Here is a 26,240-nt window from a genome sequence, read left to right as displayed (position 1 = left end):
CCCAGCTCCCTCAGCCAGTCTTCACAGAGAAGGTGCGCCAGTTCTCTGATCATCTTTGTGGCTCTCCTCTGGACCATCTCCAGCAGTTCCACATCTCTCCCATACTGGGTGCCCCACACCTGGACACAGTACTCCAGATGGGGCTTCTCAAGGGCAGAGTAAGAGAGACAATCACCTCCCTGCCCCTGCTGGCCACCCCTCTTCTGATGGAGCCCAAGACATCACTGGCCTTCCTTCTTCAGAAAAACCCTTAATTAAGGAAGCATTAAGTTAACTGTAAATATATATATATATATTTTACAATAGAGAGATCTGCACAGAACAGCCCAGCTTTTGCATTTCATAGAATCACAGAGGTGGTAGAAAGAGCTCTTAGGAGATGATCCAGCCCAACAGTGTGCTCAAAACTACAGCTTACCTACTCCAGTTTTCAGTGTCTCCTAAGATGGAGACTCAACCACTCTTCTGTTCCACCTTTGCTACATTTTTTTCTCATGCTTAAGTGAAATTTCTGGTAGCCCAGTTTGTGCCCATTGCCCTTTGTCTCTTCAAAGCTAAGAGAAGTCTGGCTCCTTTAAACTCTCCTGTCAGGTATTTATAAATATTGGTAAATTCTCCCAGTAATAAACACCCTTTGCTTTCCATCAAGACAGTCACTTCTGCATCAGCAGCATTCAAACCAAAGACCGACAACTCTCATTTCCAAAGCCAAAACTAAGCTTTATGTAGGGAAAAAGAGCACTAGATTTAGCAAAACACTGAATCACATAAAATGCTATGCTGCGGAAAAGTGGAGGTCAGACTCTTCTCATTAACAGTGACAGGACAAGAGGTGATGGCCTCATATTGCATCAGAGGAGGTTTCAGTTGGATATTAGGAAACATTCCTTCTCAGAAACAGTGGTGAGGCACTAGCACAGGCTGCCCAGGGTGGTGGAAGAATCACCATCCGTGTGGGTATTCAAGAAATATAGAGTTGTGGCACTGAAGAATGTGGTCATTGGGCATAGTGGGAGTGGGTTGGTGGTTGGACTTGGTGTTATTAGGTGTCTTCTCCAACCTCATTGGTTCAACAAATCTATTTTTTCAGAAATGCCAGTTTGCTCAAAGGCACACTTAACTAAAGGATTGCTTTCCCAGCAAACTTCTGTTCACGTAAACAGGAAAACAAACAGTATTCTGAAGACAGCATAAGTGTGAAAGTGTAATAAATAAGAGTAAGAGAAAGGCCTCCCATAGTGACATTTGACTGGTACACAGAAAGCTGATTTGTTGAAAGCAAGTTTATTCACTCCTTGTTTTATTTTTGCATGGTAATCAGCACAAAAGAGGTACTAGGTTCACATCAGAAGACCAGGGAGCCCTGGCTTTCAGGGCCTGCTGCCGTGAGGCCTGCGATCCAGGTGGACATCCCACAGGGCCACAATTGCTTTTCTCCTCCCTCTGCCACTGAGGAGAAGGTTGACAATCCCAGAGCGATTCCAACTGCCACTCCACTACCGCTTACATCAGCGTGAACCCACCGGGGCTGGCCACGACCCCACCCATCCTTCGGGCGGTTTTAGCGAGGCTCCCTCCGTCTCCAGCGAGGCCGCCCCAGCTCCGAGCGCGCCCAGATCTCCTCAACCCTCTCCATCTCGCCCCAACGGCTCCCACTTTAGGCAGTCCTGAGCTCCCCCCGGCTTCTTCACGCCTTTCCCCCGCTGCCCAGCCGCTCTCACTCACCACTCACGGCCGCTCTCCGCCGCTGACTCCCGGCCCCTCAGCGCCCATGGGGCTGAGCCGCCACTGCCGCCTTGCAATTCGAATCTAACCGCCGCGCTTGCGCGCCGCGCCAAACTGCCGTCCTGGAGGCAGCGCCGTACAGCATTGCGCCCCCCAGCGCTCCGTACAACATGGCGGCCTCCGCGCTGTCAGCTCGCTGCTTGCCATTTAGCCGTTAGCCTTCACTGGTGTCCACCGCACTCGGTGCAGTGAGGCTGGCGACTCAGCAGCACCCAGCCGGGGCGAAGCCGTTCTGTTTTGAGCTGTCACCTCACTCTGCCTTCTTCCCACGAAAGGACGGCGGGCGCCATTTCGCAGAGCGAAGTGAATGGGAGACGATGCCAGGAACCATTGCCGCAGTTTCTTATAGGCTCTGCGAGAAAATAAGTTCCCGTGACGAGGTGGCCGAGTGGTTAAGGCGATGGACTGCTAATCCATTGTGCTCTGCACGCGTGGGTTCGAATCCCATCCTCGTCGATAAGGTTTTTTTTCCCCCGTATATTTTCTTTTTTTCCCCACCTATTTCTTTTTTATTATTTTTTTCACCTCACAGGCTGCACACCAACGCTGGCTACCGGCCCGCTGCAGGAACGGCTGTCAGCCCCGTGCCTCCCTCCCGCCGCTTGGAGCCTCCCGGGGCCCGCCTCCCGCTGGGCGGGAAGTGCCGTGAGGGGGGAGCGGCTGTACAGCGGGCTTTCAGAAACCCGCGTATGAAGCTACAGCCTCCAAAGTCCTTTTTTACAAGCCAAAGGAGCGGATTTAGGCTTGGCTAGCCCTCGATGGGAACCTGGAGAAATATTTGCAAAAGCAGGCTGAGGGAGCTCCAAAACAATCCCAGCGCCTCAGTGAGCAGGCTCACTTTGGAGAATGAATGGTTGCAATGGGGTTTTTTTTCTTTTCTATGGAGTTATTGAGATTTTTGAATCATACATTGTCACTAAGAGATGCTCTGCATTAAGAGTTAAGTTTTTAAAAATAGCACCTGTGAGGGTGGCTGCAACAGCTGAAAAAGCATGGCTGTGTGGAACTTTGGTCACGTTTGGGTTGGTTCTCACACAGCATTTACCTCAGACAAACCATTGGGTGTTTCTAACAGTCGTGCTTTCACTGCTAGAAAAATAGCAAACATTTGTGTATTTCCACAGGCAGCTGTGCAGCGTGAAACCATGAGCCCTGAACTCCAATGCGACCCAATGAGTCCCGTCCAAGTTAGGATAGTCTGTGTTAACTACAACCATTAGGGTTAGCCAGAAATAGAGAAACATGGCACTGAGCTGTGGATTTCATATCAAACTCTTCTGCCACCCAGCTTCCAAGTGTTGGCACAGGTCAGTAAAATCCTTCTCCTCTGCTTGTTCCTTTTGAAGAATAGGAAGAAAAGGACGCTACAACTTAGACTTTGACATGGCCCCAGTCAAAACGCAGTTGCCCCTAAACCCCACTATTTTTCCTCTGTACCTAGAGCTAGCAGTAGTTACATCCTTATTCTAAAGGCACTTCTTCCATTTTTGTTATATAAAATATGTATGCGTATGAAAAAAAATGACAGTAGTCACACACAGGGGAGCTTTTACTTCCTTTGTTTAACAAACTGCCTGCAGATAAATGCTAGACTGGGCTCTAATACATGATGGCAGTTAAAAAAAAAAAAAAAAAAACACAAACCAGAAGACACAGATGTCTAGAATCACAAGAGTCCCTTGGCAAGGAGTAGAAGAGCATAGCTCAAGAGCAGACTCTTACAAAAATCATTCCACAGCTGCATGCAAGAGAACAGAAAAAAAAAAAAAAAAAAAAAAAAAATCAAACACTGTAGCTTTGAACAGTGGAAGAAATAAGCACTTTTTAGTTCTATTTTGGTGCACAAGTCCTGGTAACATCATAAGGTATCATGTGATTTTTGGAGCCTTGCCTAGGAGGCTGGTTATTCATGTGGCCTTGGCAAACCTTAATCCTGCAGCATTTGTCCCTAGCACCCCACTCAAGGGCAGATGTGAAGCAGAGTTTTCCAGTGTGTCTTAGGAGGCTGAGAGGCAATAAAGCTTCTTAGAGCACAGCATGACAAGGAGAGACCATCCGTACACCAGCAGGTCTTTGCTATGCTTGCTAAAGAGCATCAGGACTTACAGATTTCTTCATTCACCTAGGAAAATGTTTCTAAAATATTAAAGATTTGTAGAACCTTATGTGCACACTTTACGTGAATGGGTGCAGAGGACCCCAAATACGCAGCTCTGCCCAGGAGCTTGCAGCTAAAGCTGGTAATAACCTCTGAGCATACATAAGAAAAAAAAGAGAGAAAAAACCCCAAACACCTGAGACAATACAATGATTGTAATCACCCTCCCAGAAGCCAAGAAGCAACTATAGAAACACTGATGAAAATTAGAATGATACTGATATTTATCATCCCAGAAATGTTATTATAAAATATATTTAAAAAAAAACAAACATAAAATAGCTTTTATTTTTCTTTAAAGCCAAACGTTACCTTGAAGCACAGATGAAGCAATATTAAAAACACACACCATTCCAAAACAATCTGCCTATAGTACAGCTAAAAAAAAAAAAAGTGAGAATTGGTAGACTGACCTTTCTACCTTGGATTTTTTTTCATGTATGAAGATATTTTCACTGAGGCATAAGGGTTACAGATAATAGATTTATCAAAAAAAGATTCTGAATGTTTCCAAGATATGATGATCACAGGGGAGAGGGCAGAATATGAAGGCAAAATCTAGTGCATCAGTTTCCCTGTAAATCTCAGAAGGGTAAAATCTTGGGACCAGTATCTTCAAAAATATACAGATCAGTTCCCTGAATAACTAACCTTAAATAAAGTAACTGTATGAAGGAATTCCATAAGAGCAATTTCAAAATGAAGTCCACCTTGCTGACAAAGAATAAACAAATCAGCTTCGCAGCACTCCCTGGTTTGACTTACAGCATTCTCAGGGGTAATGTTTCAATCAGCTTGACAGTAAAATCAAAATACAAGCAGTTTTTTGTATGACACCCAGTACACTGAACATTACAGCAGCTCTTACTGTACAGTACAACACAGCAGATCGAGAGAAAAAAATCCATTGCTTAATTTAAGTGTACATACTAAATTATCTGCATAGATAACTAACAGCAGACCCAAAACAGATTGAGGTGAGAGGCCAAGTTCCCTGTGCCAAGGGTTCCCTAGGTGTTCACTAAAGGACAATGTAATCCTAGTGTCACAACCCCATCTTCCTGCCTTTTTACAGTTACTGTTAGCAAAGTCTTCCCAGACCATCTCAATTCACAGGAAATTTGTTCACCTCAACCACAACAAAGCTTTAGGTCTTCACAAGGCTCTTCTGGCCATGCTGGAACCATGTCCGTAGATGTCACGTCCTCTGTCACTCCTCCCAGTCCTCCATTGCCCATTCAGGCATCTTGGCACAATAGTCAAACTCCGCTCCCTTATAGCGCAAGGCATGTAGGTACATCACCAGCTCCTTGGGAGATGGGTCCTGCCTTGTGATTTTACACTCCACGCATAAAGGGTCCCTCTCTTCTGAACTTTTTTCTCCTGTTTGCCTACCCTCATTTTCATGTGAGCCCAGTTCTGTATTTTTTTCAAGCATTTCTATATTAGTATTGAAGTTCAGTGGGTAAGCTACTACTTCTTCTGTCTCAGAACCCCTGATGTCCTCAGCAAGGCAGGAGTTCTCAATCACAGGATCAGCCTGCACAGATTCTGTGCACTCACTTGAATTTCCAGAGTCATTGTTCTCTGCATTAGAATTCAAGTCCTCTTCTGAGATACCCAAGATATCCAGGCTTTGTTTGGAACGATGCTCCTCCACCAGTGCCTTAAGGAGCTCTTCATCAGTCTTACCAATCTTTCCACCTTTGCCCTTTTCAGGCCCCCAGGCTTCCATATTATAGATGGGGTCATTGACAATGGGGTATCCTAAATACTGCAAATGGACCCGGATCTGGTGCGTCCGCCCCGTACGTGGAAGACACTTGACCACACTGCTCTTGCCATTGTAACTGAGTCTCTGGAAGATGGTTTTGCAGCACTTCCCTTTGGGGTCCACACGGCACACTCCCACTTTGTAAGAAACAACCAGAATGGGCTCTTCACAGACCACTTCATGTTCTGGAAACTCCCCCACCACACGACAGACATACTCTTTTTCCAGCTATGGGGAGAAAGAAGAGTGATGGTCAGAACAGAATACTGTCTCTGGGTCTGATTACGCTTCAATCTCATCCTAGTTAGTTCCTTCTTTTATCAAAGACTTTTGTAGCAAATCTACTCCTTAAGTTTTATTACAACTGAACAGGAACCAAAGGAAAAAAAAAAAAAAAAAAGTCAGCTACGTAACCAAACTCATCTCACACTTTCCCCAGTATGTTGGGAATTCAAGAACAAAGGCCTGGACTATTTTCCTCATATTAAATTCAAGAGTCACCTCTCAGTGCTTTGAATTGTTACCTTTGTTTCAGTGCATTTAAACAAATCTTGGAAGCTTGTACCCTACAGCTATGGTTGTGGAAATAGAAATGAGAGAATCTTCATAAATTTTAAAGGGAACAGGCTGCCCACAGCAGTTGAATCTCCTTCTCTGGAGATATTCAGAACCTGCTTGGATGCTCTCCTCTGCAACCTCCTGTAGGGAACCTGCTTTAGCAGGGGATTGGACTGGATGATCTCCAGAGGTCCCTTCCAACTCCTATAGCTCTGTGATTCCAGCCCAAACCATCCCATGGTGCTGCCCACAGTCTCACAGGGATACAGTCCCCTTTCAATCTAGTACTATCAATATCCTTTACTTTTTTGCTCAGTCTTTTTTTCCAGAATCCTTCTACACTCAGTACAACTAGATAACCATAAGCAGATTATCAGGCTTATTTAGACCAAAAATTTTCCTGACTTTCTGACTTAACCTTTTTCAAGAATATACCACACAAGAAAACCCAAGAAAATCTCTCACCTGCCTCTCCCGAACCTGCTCATCAATCCTCTTGGAGACTTCCACTGTCTTGGCAAACATAAGCACTCCTGAGGTCATGCGATCGAGGCGGTGAATGGTGTGCAGTTCCTTCAGGTTATGCTCTTTGCCGAGGATGAAGATGACAGTGTTGTGACGAAACCTGCCACAGGGGTGCACCGGCAAAGAGGACGGTTTGTCTACAACCACCACCTCATCATTCTCCACCAGGATTTGGATAGGCTGGGCAGTGACTGGAGGCTCGTGGCGATGCACTGTATTCCTGAGAAAATCATTATTCTGCAAAGAAAACAAGCAGTTATCACAGAATCACAGAATAGTTGGGTTGGGAGGGACCTTAAAGCCCATCCAGCATATCAGTTTGGCTAGGGCCCCATCCAGCCTGGCCTTGCACACTACCAGTGCTGGGGAAACCATAGCTCCTCGTCACCCTATTAAAATGAATCCAACCTGAGCCACCCCAGCACGCACTGCCCGAGGCGCTGCTAGACGGGAAGGCCCAGCTGCGATCTCCCAAGCCGGGTTAACGGTGTGCCCACACCACACTCGCTACCCTCGAGATGCCACCACCGGCGGTTCCCAGCCCGGAGCCGAGCCGCCCACCTTCAGCACGACGTCCAGGTCCTGCACGGGCTCCTCGTTGAGGCGAAGGCGGCCCGCGCGGGCGGCAGCGCGGTAGTAGGCGAGGGGCTGAGCACGGAACTCGGTGCTGAAGACGTGCAGGAGGCTGCGGCCCACCCAGCGGCCTTTGCAGTAAGTGCGGAAGTCGTAGTAGTAGGGCCGCACCTTGCGCAGCCCTCCCTCGAAATAATACGAGGTCTCGGCGAAGTGAGCCGCGCTGAAGCTCACCCCCGACCTCAGTTTCCGCGGCGGCGGCACGTAGCGCTCCCCGGCCGCCAAGCGCCGTTTCTTTGGGGCTGGAGCCGCCGTCTCCTTCTCCTCGTCCACATTCTCGACTATGGCTTTGAGGCCGGGTTCCGGCTCGGCCATGCCGCCACGAAAAGAGAGCGACCGCACACCCCTATCCCGGCTCCGCAGCGCGGAGCGCAGACACATTCCCCACAGCGCTCCGGCGCGCCCCCGGGCGCAGTGCGTGACGCAGCGCCGCGCAGCCAATCGGGACGCCGCTGCCGCGAGGCCACGCCCCCATAGTTTGGCGCCGCCGCGAGGCTCCGCACTGGAACCCGGCAAGAGCGGCACGGAGCTGAGCTCCAGTCCGCAACAGCTCCTGTGGGTACCCTTCCCACCTGTCCTCGCCCACCCCAAAGAAGAACAAAACAGGATTTTCTCAACCCAAAATTTGCAGTGTTGCTACCACAGCTTTAAGTAAGTTGTGGAAGAACAGGAAGACGCACTCTTGTAAATTAAACTTGAACAAATGAGGGTGGGTCATTGCATTGTGTCTTATTTTTCTCCAAACATGAGGCAGAGCAGTCAATATTAAAGAGTATTTTTAGTGAAGTTTTAAGTATGCCTGTATGCTTTTGGAATTCTCTGTCAATAGATGTTATTTGTAGCTTTACAGAGAGCATATCTGGAATTATCTGGATCGAATCACTGGAACCAGACACTGCCTCCAACAGCATCTGCTGGAGAAACATAATTTTTCTCCATTCCTCCATAACAAGCTCATTAAAGCAGCACTAAGTGCATCCACTGATACAGCTTCCACTCAAAAAGCAAAACCGTACAGACCATCTACAGCCACAAGTCCCACTCATGAACTTTCTGAGGTGACTTTAGAGATATCCTTCCATCTGTCAAAATTCATCCCTGAGGCAAAGAAAACAACTGTTACTGCCATGCATTTGCCTTCAGTTCAGTGACAGAATTCAACAGGGTTCAAGTCTTCTGTTTACAATTCCTATCTAATAGAAAATGCATTCTACTCTCCTGCTGTGCTTTCCTAGCCAAGCTTCTTTCTTCTGACTTTTACAAACAGCATCTGCCAGGAATCCAGGATCTCTCAGCAAAGCCAGCAGTCAAGGAGAACAAGCCCACAAGGAGAGCTGGGAGGAGAAACGCTGCTCAAGGGAGAAGAAAACTTTACCGAGGCCACTGCTTTTCCTTATCTGTCAGAGGAACGTAGATCACACCCATCAGCTGTGTTTCAATTATCTGCCCATCGCTGGTTTTGTCGTATTGCATCAGAACTTGGTTTGCACCTTCAGGACCAACAGGCAGTATCAGCCGTCCTCCTGGCTTCAGTTCATTCAGCAACTGGAAAGCAGAGAAATCAGGAAGAAAAAAAAAAAGCACAACAAAAGCCAGCCACACTTGCCAGCTGTAGGTAAAACAGACTGAAAAGGAAGGTTCCAGTGTTTCTCTAATTAATAATTGTATCGTGGCTCCTAGTGAAGGCATGTAACTGTTTCATTCACTCTTACCTCCTGTGGAACTTTTGGTGCTGCTGCTCCAACATGGATGGCATCGTAAGGAGCCTCTTCAGGGTACCCCTGCCTGCCATCTCCAACTGCAGGAGGAATAAGCATGCAGAAATGACTTTTGGTCAGACATCACACAAAAATCTAAATTCTTTCCATTGAAATCTAGAGTAGGAAAACTTTGTAGCAAGACTGCAATCTGAAATCCCAAATCAGAGCACTGACCGGTCTGCTAAAAACATAGCATGGGTTTACGTTTTAAAAACCAGGAGAGATTTCTAGAATTGTCAAAGCCAGAAGGGCCTTTAAGTAACACAGTGGTTTTGTGGAGTCTTGAGATTCCAGACACTGAAGGAGCTGACAAATCAAAATAAAACAAAGGGAAACAAAAAATATGTGCAGACTTGTTCAAATAAACCAAATCCTGGATGTGAACAACCACTTTCCTCTAAAGAATATCTCTTTCTGGAATAAGATAGGTACAAGACATTTAGAAGATAGACTGCCCACAGCAGTGAATGCTATTTGTTTATATCCTAGAGTTCAAGTCACTATTACACTGTGCTTATTTAGCAAGAGGTTTCTACCGACAGGTAGAAAGCAGCAACATGAACTGGAGCAATTGCTTCAACAAGCAGAGCTCTGCTGACAGCCAGAGCTAATGCACGTTCACAGGAGAGGACAGGCATCCAGAGAGCTCACCCACAAGTTTTACACGGCCAGAACTGAGCAAAGTTGGATCATCTTCTTTGACGTTTCTGATGGATTCATTTACCAGCTCTTTGATATGTTCTATGCCCACAGCTTTCCCTGTTGGGCCTACCTAAAAAGGAAACAGCAAACATACACCTATAGACCTCCCAGTACATAGAAATACAGACATATTTTGTACATCCTGTATGTACAGAAACACATTTTATTACTGTAGGGACTGAAGTATTTCCAAAAAGAATCTTAAGAGCAGTTTCAGAACAAGAAGGTGCAAACACTGTGGCATGATGGTTTTAAGGCTGAATAGTCCCAGTTACATTAGCAGATACAATATGCACTCTGGAAATTATTGTATTTGTCACTACTACAAGCTAGCTTAGGAAGAGTTCACTCCTTCCCTCTGCTTTCCATGCCAGCTATAGCAAGCTACCTGTCCTGGGGTACCTTGCTTGCTAGGAATGCAGTCATTTGAACTTACCATCCTGGCAAAGCAAGCTGTGAGATATCCACTTCCAGATCCAACATCCAGTGCTTTCGCACCTTCCACAAGCTGATCCTTCAGCAGTTCCAGTGCATGGGCATGCTGCGTGGGTACAAACACAGGAGCGTGAAACATCACATTCTACTTTCTTTCTCCTATAACTTTTCATTATGTTGTTTCACGCATTTGGTGCTCTGCTTTAAACACAGCACAGCAAGCATTTTGTCTGACACATGCTGAGTGAGTGAAGTGTTTCATCTTTGACGTCTTTTTTACAGAATAGCATTTAGGAAAAGGTTCAGCAATAATACATGAAGCAACAAAAAGAGCAATCTCATGCAACAACTGGACAGTGCTAACAGTTAGCCTTAGTTACATGGAATTTCTACCAGAACATACTTTTAAGTCAACATTAAAAAATTCCACATATATAGTACTTAAAGAAACAGTCTTGATACCATGCCCATGGGACCTTTTTCACCTTTCTGCTCTAGTAATTAAGTAAAATTGGATGGAAAAAAAAAAAAAAAAAAGAGGAGGTACAAACAATTCCCTTAATTTCTGGTAAAAGTGGAAAGTTTTATCTCACCATATGTGGTGCACTGATTGTAGCCTTGTATCCTAAAAGGAAGCCAGGTGACAAAAATTATGTGACAAAGAAGCAACAGTGAAAAGGTTCAAATAATTCTCTCCCCATTCCCTAAAAACATGAAAACATTTTTCTTTTGCCTCATTAAAGCACTTCATTGGCTCATAATCTGTAGGATAACTAATGAGACCAAAATAGCTTTCCACTGTTTCAGTTCTCAACTATTCCAACTTCTACCCTCAACTCATTCATCAGAATGCTCTGCAACTATCACAGGCTGTGCTTGTTTCTATTCCACAAGTCAAATTCAGAGCAAACAACACACATTTTGAACAGACTATACTGTTCCTTCCTCTGGATCCCACTGTTGAAATACAGATGAGAGCTGCTCTTCTTAAAAACTCACCCACTGCTTTGGTGAGAGTGCTGCCAGCACACAGAACTCAGAGCGACCTCAAGCCCCTCTCTACCATCGTGCCTAGCTCAATCAGCACGAACACCATACAAACGGTGATACTGCAAGCTGCTCACCAATAGATTGAGGGGAATCCATGTATGGGAAATATTTGATGTAGTGCCCTCTGTCAGTAGCTAGCAACACGTCAAAGACTCGCTGGGATTTAATGATTCCTTTTTCTGGAATACAGACAAAAACAAAAACAGGGCTTAAATGCACAGTAGCAAGTCGAAGACCAACCACCAACCCACCCAGAATACCCACAGACAGCCCCGAGCACACGCTCTGCACTCACTATAGAGGTTGTTGACCAGCTCGGGGTGCGTCTTCCCGCTGGAGGTCCAGGCCATGCTTCTAGAGAACAGCAATCCCATCAGTGCCAACGTCACACAGGGCAGCAGGCGACTCATCCCACGGCCGGCCTAACAACGGGAGCACCCCACAGCTCAACCTTGTCTTACTTTCAACTCCTGCCCCCACCCCTGCAGCTCCCCGCCGTACCAGCACTCACCGCGCAGCCGCACCGTGCCCCGCTGCCCGTTGCCAAGTGTAACAGCTTCCTCGCCTGAGCTGCGTAAGAAAACTTCCGCCCTTTGTCAAGATGGCGCCGCAGCGGCGTCACTCTCCCCTCAAGCCTCCAGCTTATTCCCGCCCCTTCCCTGTCAGGCCGTGACTGTTTAGCGGGAAAACTTCCGCCCTTTTCCAAGATGGCGCCAAAGTAGCGTCACTCTACCCTCAAGCCTCCAACCTATTCCCTGCCCCCCTTGCTTCCGGCAGAGCGCGGTGACTGGTTAAAATCAGAGGTCGGAGCGTGGTGATTGGCTGAGCTCAGGTGCCAATCGGCGCTCTGCCAGAAGTCGCTGTGACTTCCCGTGTTAGTGGTGCTGAGGCGCGGGGGGACGGTTGGAGCGGCTCTGCTGTGACCCGAACAACCACGTCCCGGAGAGCTGTGGTGACAGGAGTCGAGGGGGTGCCGGAACACTGCGGCCTAACACCGTGAGAGGCTCTTCGGGCCCTGAAGGGTGTAAGTGTTGCGTTGTGAGGGGAGGCTCCGGAGGAGCTATGAGATGTCCCTCAGCGCTCCACTGGGGTGGTTTGGGTAAAAGGCAGTGGCTGGTGAGAGGCAGAGAGACACTGAGTCGTTCTCACTGTGTGCCACTTGTACCTTCCCTGCAGGCCTTCATGATGAGAACGATTGAGAGCATCAACTCCATGGTCATCAGGCCCAGTGAGGACCTCTGGGCTGAAATCTGCTCGTGTCTGCCACATCCAGACCAGAAGGATGCCAGCGAGGCCTTCACTGATTCATTCCTGGATTCCTACAAAAACGGAGGAAGCCAGGGCAATGGGGTCCCTTCCCAACCAAACCCAAAGCCCTGGGCGCCCCTGAATGACTCAGAGGTGTATTTAGCATCCCTAGGTGAGTGTTGGGTAAGGCTTTGGGTAGGCTGAGGTGCCTGCTGACAACTGTGGCATCAGAGGGGGCGCTGCTCACATCTTTGGTTGGTTTTTGCAGCTTAGAAGTATTCAGCAGAGCTCCACACTCAGTTATTGCATTAGTGGAATTGAGAAACACAGCTGGAGCCTGTCATAGAATAAAATGGCTTAGCTTGGAAGTGTCCTTAAAGCCCATCCAGTTCCAATGTCCTGCTGTGGGCAGGATTGACATCCATCAGATCTTGGGACTTGATCAGGATGGCGTGATGGATGGGAATGGGATTGAACATTTAGAGTCTCTTTGGGCAGCATGTATCAGGGCCCCACCACCCTCTGAGTAAAGAATTCCTTCCTAACATCTAAGCTACACCTCCCCTCTTTTAGTCTAAAGCCATTCCTCCTTGTGCTGTCACTATTTCTCTGTGTAAAAAGTTGGCCCCCCTCCTGCTCATAAGCTCCCCTCAAGTTCTGGAAGGGTGCAGTGTATTTCCATTGTTGCTGACTTGGGAAGGGGAAACGTGTTTTGAAATTGTTATAAGCCTTTGTGTATTGCCAGCATTTGTCTCCTGAGGCTCCAAGAAATAATTAGATGTTTCTGAGTGTAAAGAAAAAAAGTCAAATAATTCTGTGACCTGATTTTTGGGGGGAGACAGAATCAGGAAAGATGCTTTCTAAATAACGTTTGCTGGAATCTTTGTTCTAACATATGGGAGATTATACAGATAATCTCAGTGCTATTGCTTAATTCCTGCATAATCTATAAAACCATAAATTGATCGTTAGCTGTGTAAAAGCTAATAGAAACATGTGATATGAGGGAAGTCAACATCCTAGCACAGCTAAAAGCAGCAGTCATTATCTCTAAGGCCATGGATTAGCCACCCTTTTTAAAATATTTCCTGATCTCTTCATGTTCTACAGCAGCAGTCAGTTCCAGGAAGGATGCTCCTGCTGCCTGTTAGGAGAAGCCTTTGGGGTTCCTCTGTGCTCTAACAGTTCAGCTGCTACTCATCCAGTCATAGTGAAATATTCAGTGTGGCTCTTTTCTGCTTTTTCCTTTCTGTGGAGTTATTTTTATTTTGGGTCAGTTTATAATCTGGTTCTCAGTGCAGCCACACATGTGCTTGGCTTATGTATGACGTTTCTGCATGCAGAAACAGGCCAGGAGAAATGAGGATGGTGTGGCAGAAGTGGATTTTAAGCTTTTATTTCTGCCAGAGCCTCCATGTTGACTTTGCTACTGGTTTAGCTTTCCGTGAAACAACAGTCTAAGTACAGGTTTTGGTATCTGATCAAAGGTGACATAGCAGCAAGACAGAATTTGCTCTTCTAGTATTAATTGCTGCTGCAGTTCTAATGTGCTCAGAAAATGCTAATGGATAAATTTTCACAAGCAGGCTTCAGACTAGGTCTGTACTTGTTTTCATACAGTCAGGATGAAAGCATAACTCCAGCATAAACTTTCTTTTGTGTATTCTGGTTAAGCCAGCAGAAGCATAAAGTTGTTGTGGCTTTCTACATGGCCAGGATTAGCAATTGTGGAATGGTACCATCAGCCTGTCAATATATTTGGGCAGATAATGATATTTCAGGTCTTAAGAATTGTTAGAGCCAGATACTTCCAGTGACAGCTCAATTCTGTAACACAGGGCGAGCTCCAAAAAGAGTCATAGGAGAGCTGCTCTGTTGTGAGCTACTGCAATTCAACTAACATATCATACACCTTTTTGTAAAAAGTGTGAGTACAAGTTAATAGCTGGCCCAATTTAAGAAAGAATCTGTTATAAAGAGATTTTGTGACTGGAGAAACTCATTAAATTTGCTTACTTGCAGCTTTGTGTATTGTGGCTGAATCACCCTGTGTCTGCTAAGAACACTGTTTTCATTGTAGCCTGTGGCTGAGAAACTCACAATATCACGTTCTGTTCTGAGATATCCTACTGATAATACTGCTGTGCTCACTGCGGTTTTTTCCCCCTCAGTTTGGGCATTATTTGGATTTCATACTACAGTTAATGTGATTTCTATTCCATGCCAATTTGCGTGGAAATTGTGGGAACACAGTGCATTTGAGATCAGTACTCTTCTGTGCAATTTCATCAAAACTCAGTGGTAAGTGGAAAAGTCATTAAAGCTAAGAAGTGGGCAAAGTGGACTGATTGCTTACACTTTGTTTCCTTCTGAAGAGTCACCTAAAATTACATGGAGGAAATACTGTCATGAAGACTTCAAATGCAAGAAAAAAGTTACTTAATGAAGACTAAGTACTGAAATGTTAATTTGACCTTTTTGATATCGAAGTGCAGACACTTGTGGGTTTTTTTCCTCCTTTCCCTCAGAAAAATGTAATAAAGAGCTCTGATTTGCCTCTTCACAGAGAGAAAGCTGATGAGAATTAAAGGTTTGTCTGAAGAGGTGACCTCCAAGGACATGCTACGTACTCTGTCACAAGCTAAGAAGGAATGCTGGGACAGGTTCCTCCAGGAGAAGTTTGAGTCTGAAATTTACATAGAGGGACATGAATCTGATGAGAGGTAATAAGCAGATCAATAAGGAATTGTTGCAACTTGCAATAGGACATTGTGACAGAAGGTCTCACTGCACATTTGCTAGACTGACACAGGCTTTCTGAGCAGCTTTGGTAATGCCAGTTGGGTCACACTAGAGGGACACATGGGACATGTATGGACTGAACTTTCAAAGCTGTGTACTGAATTTTTTTTTTTTTTTTTTTTTTTTTTGCATTCCTCTTACCTAGGTGATCCAGTAAGGAAACAACTGGAACCTACTTGACAATTTCCTTTGTCGCACTTGGGGTAGGGGGGAAGTGTCTTAATGGGTCTCAAATTCCCTTTTTTAAGGGTTAGCTTTTAACAGTGAACTTCATACCATTCCCTGCATCTTTGTGAGGGCCTAGACAAACACTGCTTCAGAAACAAGTGGGATTTGAAGCACTTTCCAGGGTTGATATCAGATCTGAAATTTGATTTCATGATTCTCAGTTCAGTGCCTCTCTTACAATGCTTCCTCTCTTACCCATTACTCTTTTGTAGATGATGTATGAATTAAGATGAGAGTCCCTTCCTATACGCTAAAGCAATCTACATTCTCATTTACTTATGATGGTCTCTATATTTCTCTTTTCTGAGCTGACATTTTTCATGATTGCTTCTATTTGGAAAAAAAAAAGATTATCTTTCTCCCTTAAGAAAAATCTACTTAAGCTCATTTTGGAGTTCAAGTATGAAAAATAATTTATGTTTACAATAGGTCTTAGATTCTTTCTTTGACAGTTAACTTGATTTATATTTAAAAGCAAGTTGTAGACAGAGGTGTTCTCTCTACTCTGTTTTTAAAGGCTGGGGACATTAGCCGTGAAAATGTTTTCATTGCTAGACTTCGACTAAATGAAGTTAGAGGTCACCCTTAAATGGTACTGAGCTATTTGAAGCTCATCCAGCAGTGTAATTAAGCAAACCTTAACTTTTAAGTGCACAAACAATCTCAAGGACAGTACCGAAATTTCCGCTATTGTAGAAGAGCAAGAGCAAGTTAATTTTGTTATGCCAGGATTGAATGAATTGTGTCACTTCTTGGCAGATGAGCATATGCACACATTTCAGAGTTATATTAAGTTTTAGTCAACATTTAAATGAAGACAGAATTGGTCTTTTCCATGAGACCAGCTATTGTGAAATCGACTGTAAGAGATTAAGTATATTAGTATATATTTATGTATTTCTGTAGTATTGTTAGCATTCTAGGATGTAGGTGTACTGCCTATATTTCCCCCTTAACCTTCCCTAGTCAGTCTAAATCATACCTTGTGAAGCTTTATTACTTGTCTTATCTTTTGTTGTGTCTTTGCTTTCTCTCAGCACCCTGGAGCATCTAAAGCGATGGCTGCAACCTGATAAAGTGGCCATCAACACTGAAGAGGTACAGTACCTCATCCCTCCAGAATCACAGGTAGAGAAACAGGAGACTGAAGAAGAGCATCCAGCTGCTGAGCAGTGAGATATGCAGCAACCATGCCACAGAGCTGTCTCTTGTCCAACCCTGATGAAGCTGTGTGCAGCAACAGTAATGCTAGGAAGAGGGTGGGGGTGGGTAATGAGTGCCAATTGTCAGTCATTTAAAGACAATGAAATGAAATCCAACAAGAAAACAGCACTGGACCTCCAAGGATATTGACTGGCATTTTTTGTGGACAAGAGTGGAACAGAATATGCTGAACTGAAACCCTTTTTTGATGTAGTCCCAATGTGTTAGCAACCAAATCATTCTGGCATGAATGTGAATTGTTTGTAACTCATCAGGAGGCATATTGAACTGTAGCAGTTGTTCAGAAGCATCAGAAAACATAATGGTCTAGAATAGAACAGATAAAACAACGTTGACGTTAAAGGTCGATAGAGGGAAGCAGTGTACATCTTCTGTCAGATAAAGAAAGCTCTTACCAGGGAAATTGGAGGGGTAGTTCTAGTAGCTTAAGCACATTAGATTGTTCATTGTGTATGAAATTACACTTTTAAAAGGAGCTTATCACGTTCACTGTTTCCTATCTCTGTTAGTTATAAATGTGCTGTTTCATTCACTGCTGGCTGTTATTCTGTTGCTGCTTCTTCAGTGTCGTGACTGGGTGTTTGTCCACACCATTAGCTTTGTGCCATAACCACCCACTGCAGCCTCACCATTCTCTAAAGCAGTCACACGTAATTCTCCATTAGAACAAATGTGAACATTTGAGAAACATGGTGAGTCACCTGAATGTCAATGATACAAGGCTCACAAAGCTTTGGTGTTGTTGAAAAGGATTCCTTTGTCATCTTTCAAATGCCTCTATTCATTTATCTCTAAAAATAATTCTGCTTTGCTGTATTCAGATACAGCGCTGTAAATGCCATCTCTCACCTGTGCTGTCAAGCTATAATGAAGGCATGTCTGAGCATTCATCAGAAATTGAATGTGCTGAGAGAAAGATGCAATTTCTTTATGTGAACCCAAGCTATTTTGCAGTCAATACATTTCTTTCTTGCCATTAGCAGTGAGTGAAGATGCTTTATATTATGTTGTCTATTGCCATTAAAGTTATTTGAGCTAGAAATGTATTCATAATAACTGTACCAAAACATTTAAAGTCCCAGATCCATGTAATGGCTCTGCAGTGTCATATCAGCTCCACTCACCGGTTTTGGCATGGCTAAGAAAGCTGGCAGAGAACTATGCAGTATGGTTTTGTTACATTATCATGCAGGAAGAAACACAAGTTTTCTGTTTGTGGCTGTTGATTGATACTGTCAGCACAAGACAGTAAATTAGGTCCTGAAGCAGTGCAGCATTGTCTTTTCAGCAGAGACTTAGACCTGCCAAAACATAAGCGATAATAGATTGGCATTTAATTGGAGACCACATCCAAATCAAGCAATGAGTCCAGCCCCATCAGTCTGCAGGCTTGCTCTGAAGGTTGTCTGACTCAATGGGGATGTAAACATTAGGACTGAAAAAGACAAATGAGGAGTTTAAAGATTCTGTAAGTACACAAACAATCTAGTTTTAAACTTTGACTACATATAAATATTGACACCTGAGTAGCCAAATCCTTTATTGCTCAGGGAAAGAGACAGCATCCACTGAAGGCACTACAGTGTTTGGAAGAACACATGCTGGGAGCTGCCAGATAAACCACACTTTGGAAATACTGACCTAAAGGGAATCAGATTTGGGATTATCTATACTTAAAAACTCATACTCTAAGACTGTTTTTTTACAATATAGCTTAAACAGAATATATGGAAAAGGTGTGATGTGTGCATTTGTTGATGTTATGTGTGATTTCACTGATGAGAACATTACTTGGAGCTGTTATGGTTTATAATAGGAAAAGAAAGCTGTTGAGCTCCCAAACAAAGCCTCGCTGGTGTGAGCAACATTTCTATTAAGGATTTTTTTTCCTTACACAGCAACACCTGCCTTCTTATTGGTGGCAATAATTCACACACTGGGGGATGTGCCCATCTAAACAGCAACAACAGCAACAAAGGAAGAGCTGCTGATAACAGCACTGTGATAGAGGAAAGCAAACCATCAGTGATACGGTTTGAATGCAGTGTGTTCAGACTACTACGCACAAGCATATACATACTATCAAACATGGATTGTCATTGTTAGAGTGTGAGAAACTACTAATCACATGTTAGCCCTTCTTATCTGTGCCTTTTAATGACAGTTCTCAGCATGAAAGGACATTTCTCTAAACTCCAAAATTTTCCAAGAGCTCCTATGCACTAATACAGGGAAAAGAGGTGGTTCACAATGTGCTTAAAGAGATGACATCAAGCCAAAGCATGAGTAAGTATAAAAGTAAGTATAATGAGTAAGTATAAGTAAGTATAAGAATATTCCGCTCCTCTTTAGTGGGCAGGCCATCTAGGATTTTGAGTTAAGAGTACTGCCACAGTCCACGCTGTGATGGCCATTCTGTAGGAAAGGTGGCCAGGATGGACATTTCCAGAAGTGAGTTTGGGTAATCTCTGCTAACAGATGCTGAACTCCTGGCACCCACAAATATTTCTAAGAGATGACAACATTCATCCTAAAAAGGGGATGGAAGCCACAGCAAACTGTGTTCCCTGTCATCAACCATGCAGGGTAGGTTGGGCACAGGGATGTCATTGCAGACACCCCAAAACTGATGCTCCAAAAAGCACTGCCGATTGGTGGATGAGGATTGAGGATGAGGACTGCGGCTTCCAAACTCACCTCTGAACCTACTAGCCTGACCTCTTGTATCCAATCAGAGCCAAAAATTCCTGGCAAGGGGAAATACGAGACCTGGGATGAGGGATTTATCCTACAGCTCTATGAAAGTGATAAAGATTAGGTCAGAGAAGGCTCTTCCAGGGTAAGGATGTGTGGGGTAAAGCCTTGGCCAGCATGGGGTGGATGTGTCCATCCCAGCCAGCAGTAATTCATTATTTTCTATCATGTTGAAGCCGCATCTCTCATCTAAAATGATCTTTTAAGAGCCTTCTGCTTTCCTTATCAGAATGTTCTGCACTTTAAAATTAACGGCTGCTCCCGGCCAGGCTATGGAAGCAGAGATTATTTTCTTCCTGCTGAGTGTTTGGCGGGATGAGTGCCCCTCTTTACAGCCAGCTCTTAGCCAGTTTCAATAGCACTGATCCACATTCATCAGACAGAGGCAAATTTACAGCCTTCTCCCACCAAAAGTCCTAATTTGGTTGAACTTCTCCTGGGACTGCTCTGAGAATTTCCATTCCTACAAAAAATAAAAAAACAAACAAACAAATAAATAAAAATTAAATTCTAGCAGCGGATGATGATGATCTTTTAATTTTCCCTTAATTAAATAAAACATGAAGGTGAAAAGATCTTTCATAAGAAATCAGACACAGAGCTGATGGGCAGTAACCTGCTTTGGATCTGGCAGCCAGATACCCAACCATGTTAAACAAGCAGCTCTGATACCCTGCACTTCCTAATTGTGGAGTGCATGGGGATTGGTGTGTCATTCCATAACCCCCCAACCTACACTGAGTCATCAAAACCATTGGAGACCCACTGAGGTTTTGGCTGAACTCCCACGTATTTTCTGCTTTTAGTCCAGTTTGGGAGACTATAAAATTAACCCCAGCAGCAAAGAGGATTTAAGTCCAAAGCCACAAATACAAATCCCCTTGGCCATCTCTTCCTGCCATTCCCAAGAGAAGTCAGTCAGGTCACTTGGATGTTCTTATCCAAATTTGCTGCTGAAATCTGTTGGTAGCACAGAGACAGGTATCTGTGTAATGAGGTGATTTTGGAGCACATTTTGAGCTCCCCAAACCTCCCCCTTTCTGGTCCATCACTATGGGATCCCCATGCTGCATGAAACCAAAGCTCATGGTCACCAATCAGCTCTAGCCAAACATCAGCCCTTGAGGTCAACAGCTCAATGGTCCCTGGCTTTAACTTCAGCTCATTACCACCAAGTTGGTCATAGTGCTATTGCATAATGAAAGGGAAACAGTTACAGCAGTCAATGGACATTGATAGGATTCTTCGCCACTTGGCAGCCTCTCAGATCTCATTGGAACTCCTTAGCTATGAATTTGATCTCGTAACTGAAATCAAGATCGTATGGCTTAACTACAACACATTGATCAACAGCCACTAAGGTTAATTCTTTCCCAGCCCTAGAATCTCTCTACATGTTTCTAAAATCTTGGTCCATACATCAGTTCACCAGGATGAAATCATCTGGGAATCATTTCCAAAGTGCATTTTCACTTCCAAGTGGGAAAGCCCTCTCTGGCTGCTACAAGATGGGACCAGAATGAAGGGAAAAATGAAGAGAGATTTTAACAAAGAAGAGATGCAGCCCCAAAACAGTAGTAGCACTTGCATATGCTTCAGCATTCAACAGTTACTAGTATTTTGCAGGTGCTGTGCAGCATTTCATTACACCACTGTATCTCAATGGCATCGCTACAAGATCTTGACCTTAGCCCCGGCGCAATGGGAAGGGCACTGAGATGGACAAAGGGTTTCCCAGAGATCTCATTTCTGCAACAATATCTATCCTCACACCATGGTTGGGTGTTGGGTATCCATCACCTGATATTTGGCCATTCACTGACCTACAGTTTGGCTATCCTTCACCCCATGGCAGGACCACACTCACCCCAAGTTTGAGTGTCCATTATCCCAGAGCTGGACATCCATCCCCCCTGCCCCACAACCACCCTCATCATCCTCCCTCAGGCAGAGCAGCCAAGGACCTTCACATGGTCCCTGTGCCCACACTCTCCATTCTCCCCAACTCAGTGAAGAGACCTTACTGCAGAACAGCGGGACAAACATGACCATCCCCATACATAGCAGGAATACCCACCCTGCGGGTGGGAATGCCATGCTCCTCCCCAGCTTTTAATCACAGCACTCAGGCATCACAGCAACAATAAGGAATGAGAGCAAGGATTGCAGCAACGAGAGGACTTGCGGTGAGCAACAGCTGGTGAATGAGATGCATTTCCCTATCCTTTTTGAAACAATCAGCGAGCAGAAGGATCTTGGAGCTCTCTCGGAGCTAGGCAAGCTCCAGGCAGACTACGGGTGGTGAGTGTGCTCCACAGAGGGAGTCCTGCTTCCTTAAGGAAACAAATATATATATACATATTGATGCTGGATGGAAAGATGGAAAAACTGAAATATGGAAATTCAGTGATCATATTTGCTTCTTGTTTCCATCCAGATTTTTGGTTTCCAGGGCTGGATGCACAGACCTGAAGCTACTTTAATTATAGCACAACGCAGAAAAAATATCTCTCAGTAAACTCTGGGAGTTAACTAATAAGGGGTAAGGAGGCTGTTCAGCCTGGGGAACAAAGGTAAATGTGACAGCGTGGGTAATTCTGCTTTTCCCTGCACTTTCAGCCAAAACAGATCTGCACCCAGTTCTGCTGCTGCCAGGAGCTCTGTGGCTGTTCTGAGGACAGCTTCCACACACTCTAAGAAGGACCAAGTGCTGCAGGTAACAAGCCAAACTGGTGGGGAAAGAGAGAGAGGGAGGATGGGGATGGGAGTGAATGGGGTGCCGAGTTGGCTCAGTGATGGGAAGGCAGTGCACAGGTTTTCCTCTGGAAAGCATTGTGGAGAAGTAAATATCCAAGGGGATGAAGTAATGGTAGGGGAAAAGTTGGGTGGGCTGGGATGTGTTGAACACTCCTGCCCAGCTGTCCAGCTGTGTGGCTGGAGGCAGAGAACAAGGCTGACAGCGAGACACTGGGAGCAAGAAGAAATACGGGTGCCTTTATTTCCCTGCTGCGTGTCAGCTCAGGTTACTTTCAATCTCACATCCCGAGCTGCTTTCCCTAGCAGACAGCTCACAGCAGCAGGAAGACTGTTCAGTTAACCACTTCCTAGCCATGCTCCCTGTTTTTTCCACACCAAAGCTTCGGTATGCAACTACAGAGACCTAAACCTTGTGGAATTAGACACTGGGGACTGGTCTTTCTGCCCAGAAGCACAACCACAGTGAGTCTCTCTCCTCTTCAGGGTCAAGCCTTGTTGGGCCCCTGCCTTGCTGAGCCCTTTCCATGGCACTCTCCAATGACTCCTGGCAGAACACCTCAGCCCCTCTCTTCACTGGTCTCGACCTCTTGCTGGAGCTTAAGCCGCTCTTCATCCCTCTCTACGCCACCCTGGTGGCTGTGGCGTGTTTGGGGAACCTCTTCCTCATTCTCCTCATCGCTCTCACCAAAAAGCTGCACTGCACCACCAATTTCCTCATTGGCAACCTGGCAGCGGCTGACTTTGTCATGTGCCTGGCCTGTGTCCCTCTGACTGTCTCCTATGCCTTCGAGGTGCGGGGTTGGCTTTTTGGGATGTTCATGTGCTACTTTGTCACCCTGATGCAGGCCACCACCGTGTTTGTCTCGGTGCTGTCCCTCACCGCCATCGCCATTGACCGCTACATCGTCGTGGCCTACCCCATCCGCCGAAGGATAAGCTACAAATCCTGTGTCTGCATCATGGCCTGCATCTGGCTTCTCTCCATCCTGGCCTCGGTTCCCACCTCGCTGCACATGCAATACTTGGATCTCAACACCATTGGCCATGACATGATCATCTGCGAGGAGTTTTGGAAGCACAAGGAGAGGGAGCGGCTGCTGTACTCATGTCTGATGCTCCTCTTGTCCTACATGCTCCCGCTGCTGGCAGTATCGGTCTCCTTCTGTGCCATCTCCCACCACCTGCAGAAGAGGAACATCCCAGGAGCTGCCTACCTGTGCCAAGACAAGTGGAGCAAAATGAAGCAGAAGACCTTCCGGGTGCTCACCGTCTCTGTAGTTTGCTTTGCTGTCTGCTGGCTGCCCCTCCAGGTCGTCAACTTTATCAGAGACATTGACGAAGAGTTCACCATCCTGGACAAGAGATATGTGAACGTCATCCAGGTCTCATGCCACCTGATTGCCATGAGCTCTGCCTGCTACAACCCCTTCATCTATGCCTCTCTCCATGACAAGTTCCGCTTCCACCTCAGCAGTTACTTCTACCGCAAGAAGAAGAGCTCCAGCACTGTGTCCTACAAGGTTTCTCGGTTCAACATCTGTTCCACCTTGGCAGACACCCCAGCTGGAGTCCTGGATAAGACAGCTTTGCAAACCAGATTCTCTTAGCTGAACTTCCCCTACAGGCTTGCTCTTGGGCCTGGATGTAGATGCTTGTGCCTGGCGGGGAGAACAAGCACCACGGAACCAAGTGAAGGGATGTCTGTCCTCAAGTAGCATCTCTTCTGAGCAGCTCAAGGACATTTTATTCTTTGACACAAAGCACACCAGCACAACAACAATGAATACCACAACCATGTGAAAATAGCATAATCTTGAGCAGGATTTACCTGCTAGCCCCCATAGAGACTGGTGGATGTTTCCACCTGATCTGACTCAAGAATCAGTGCCAATGAAACAGCTTTCCCTTGCCTTGTTGAAATAGAACAATGTATATATATCTGGATTCACAACTGGGTATATAATTGGTGTGATGGTAGTGTTCCATAAGCTTCAGTTTTCAGGAATGCCTACACACACTGACACAGTCAAAATCTGTCCAAATACGAGTGCTTCATGAGCAAGGAGAAATGTTCATGCTGTACCACTGGTTGTGCAGCAAAGCTGGGAATGGGGTATATACATACACTAGATCTCCAATCACAGCTTACAATGCCAGGAACTGGTGCTGTATTTGCAGCACAAAGACGTCTCCCTGTGGTGTATATAGGGGTGGACAAGATGTTGGGTGCATTTAAAGAAGTCTTTGGAGTACACATTGTCATTTTGTAGAATAAAGATTGTTCCTAAGCAACAGATAGCATTTTCTGCCTCTGGAGGAACATCAGTTCTTTCAGGCAGCACCTAAAGAGCTGTCCTTTTTTTTTTGTTTGAATTGCAGTCCATTGGTGAAAGGACAATATACATTCAGAAGTGTGTATTCTTCTGCCAGCTAGCATACAGGGCACAACACCACAGCTTGTGTTGAGACACTTCCATCATCTGCTTGTCTTTCTGAGTAATCTCATCTGCATAACCTCATAGGATAGTCCCAGTTTCTCCAGCCAAAAGTGTGCAGCCAAACAAGACGAAGTAGACGGGGCTCAAAGTAATGGAGTAGGTAATAAGAAAGGTACCAAGCTGTGTGCTTGCTGAGGAAGAAGTCACAGTCTCCACTCAGAGTGGTTTATATGCAGAGAAGTTATATGCTCTTCTCGGGCAGGGGTGGGAATCCTGCTCGTGGGCTACTCTGACCCCAAAACTGCTGAATAAATTGTGAGTTGGACTCTCGTGTTCCAGATGTTGGTTGGACTTTAACAGCCCTCAGGCAACAACCTGCTGTTGGCTCACCTTACTGCTGAGACCTTCATGGTACACATGGTACACAACACTGCTCACTCTGTTGGCTTCTTGCAGATTTCTTCTGGCTACATAAGGCTGTGCTTAGGACCAAGGCTGAAGTATTTGTGCTGGAGTATTTTGCTAAGCCCAGGTCACTGCTTGTCCCTTCTGCTAATAAAAGCTTTAAAAAGCTCAGGCTGTGCGTTTGTATTGATTTGAACCAAAAAGATAAGGCCTGCAGTCACTCCCCATACATGCAATTTGATCCCATCACAGGAAAACAATCAATCTGGAAGTGTTTATCCATCACTGTCACAGGCAGCTGCTTGGAGTCTAGCTGGAACCAGGGCTGGAGCTCTGAGATTTTCAGGGAAGCTTTGCTATGACACAGCTTGGTGGTTCCTTTCTTTCTTTTATTTACAGGGAAATGACTCCCAGTGTGCTTTCACTCATTTGGACTTGTTACTACAGAATTGCCCATACCCCAGATTCACCTGAAATTTTGCAATGGCCAATAATGGGTCTCAGTATCCACTTCACACTTCTCAGATTTAGGGTGCAGTAGCCTGCTGCTCCATAGCCTTCTGCTTGAGGAACTCTGCACAAATGTGAGATTGTGCTCTGAATTCCATTTGCCTGCACGCTGCCAGAGAGCACGTGGTGCTCACAACAACAGTGCTTGATGTGATTAGTTCTACATTTAATTAACTGGGAAAAAAAAAAAAAAAGGGAGATTGAAGCCACCCAGCACTTGCATTTCCCAGCCCCGTTGTGCTGCTGAGCACAGAGGATGCCTCTGATGGGGATGAATCAGGTGGGAAGCAGCAAAGAGCTCATGATCATTTACTTAAATTAATGGTTTTTGGAATAATCACATTCCTTCCCTGGGATTTTGCGCTCTGACTGTGCTGCACTTTCAAGTGTGTGGTGGCAGAAGAGAAGTATGGAGCTGGGAGGACAGACAGATGTATGGGTGGGGGGTGGATGGATGGATGGATGGATGGATGGATGGATGGATGGATGGATGG

At 45.4% G+C, this 26,240-nt stretch overlaps 5 protein-coding genes and 1 non-coding gene across 7 annotated transcripts in view; 3 read left to right on the top strand and 3 right to left on the bottom strand.

Annotated features, from left to right (window-relative positions):
• The window catches only part of KNL1 (kinetochore scaffold 1), a 28,239-nt gene extending 26,369 nt beyond the window's left edge, over positions 1-1,870 (bottom strand). Inside the window, 1 exon segment of the mRNA XM_042882085.1 lies at positions 1,726-1,870. Within this exon segment, the coding sequence (XP_042738019.1) occupies positions 1,726-1,870 (145 nt within the window).
• Positions 1,871-2,159: 289 nt separating this feature from the next.
• On the top strand, positions 2,160-2,241 carry TRNAS-GCU. The gene has a single exon. It is a non-coding gene; the product is annotated as a tRNA-Ser (tRNA).
• Positions 2,242-4,211: 1,970 nt separating this feature from the next.
• On the bottom strand, positions 4,212-7,835 carry RPUSD2 (RNA pseudouridine synthase domain containing 2). The gene is made up of 3 exons (XM_042882022.1): positions 7,362-7,835; positions 6,741-7,037; positions 4,212-5,945 (listed from the first exon to the last, which is right to left on the bottom strand). Exons 1-3 carry the CDS (start codon positions 7,812-7,814, stop codon positions 5,154-5,156), a joined length of 1,542 nt encoding a protein of 513 aa, XP_042737956.1. The 5' UTR covers positions 7,815-7,835; the 3' UTR covers positions 4,212-5,153.
• A 308-nt stretch (positions 7,836-8,143) lies between these two features.
• On the bottom strand, positions 8,144-11,996 carry LOC122185857 (protein-L-isoaspartate(D-aspartate) O-methyltransferase-like). The gene is made up of 9 exons (XM_042882023.1): positions 11,892-11,996; positions 11,676-11,802; positions 11,455-11,559; positions 10,924-10,955; positions 10,332-10,436; positions 9,845-9,965; positions 9,146-9,231; positions 8,809-8,978; positions 8,144-8,531 (listed from the first exon to the last, which is right to left on the bottom strand). The coding sequence occupies exons 2-9, from the start codon at positions 11,788-11,790 to the stop codon at positions 8,519-8,521; spliced, it is 747 nt and encodes a 248-aa protein (XP_042737957.1). The 5' UTR covers positions 11,791-11,802; positions 11,892-11,996; the 3' UTR covers positions 8,144-8,518.
• A 212-nt stretch (positions 11,997-12,208) lies between these two features.
• Positions 12,209-17,861, top strand: CCDC32 (coiled-coil domain containing 32). 2 transcript variants are annotated; one of them, XM_042882024.1, is made up of 4 exons: positions 12,211-12,402; positions 12,557-12,800; positions 15,195-15,351; positions 16,696-17,861. In XM_042882024.1, the coding sequence occupies exons 2-4, from the start codon at positions 12,563-12,565 to the stop codon at positions 16,832-16,834; spliced, it is 534 nt and encodes a 177-aa protein (XP_042737958.1). In that variant the 5' UTR covers positions 12,211-12,402; positions 12,557-12,562; the 3' UTR covers positions 16,835-17,861. The 2 variants fall into 2 exon arrangements, with proteins under 2 accessions (XP_042737959.1, XP_042737958.1); XM_042882025.1 differs by lacking the exon at positions 16,696-17,861 and having other exon boundaries at positions 12,209-12,404; positions 15,195-15,355.
• Positions 17,862-21,947: 4,086 nt separating this feature from the next.
• LOC122185918 (prolactin-releasing peptide receptor-like) lies at positions 21,948-24,635 on the top strand. The gene is made up of 2 exons (XM_042882128.1): positions 21,948-22,352; positions 22,877-24,635. The coding sequence occupies exon 2, from the start codon at positions 22,918-22,920 to the stop codon at positions 23,998-24,000; it is 1,083 nt and encodes a 360-aa protein (XP_042738062.1). The 5' UTR covers positions 21,948-22,352; positions 22,877-22,917; the 3' UTR covers positions 24,001-24,635.
• Positions 24,636-26,240: the final 1,605 nt, after the last annotated feature.

Source organism: Lagopus leucura, unplaced genomic scaffold, assembly GCF_019238085.1.
Source record: "Lagopus leucura isolate 7727_CA_CO unplaced genomic scaffold, USGS_WTPT01 Super-Scaffold_100033, whole genome shotgun sequence".
In the NCBI taxonomy this organism is placed as follows: Eukaryota; Metazoa; Chordata; class Aves; order Galliformes; family Phasianidae; genus Lagopus; species Lagopus leucura.
The sequence above is the reverse complement of the archived record's forward strand: the minus strand, read 5'-3'. Positions and strand labels throughout refer to the sequence as shown.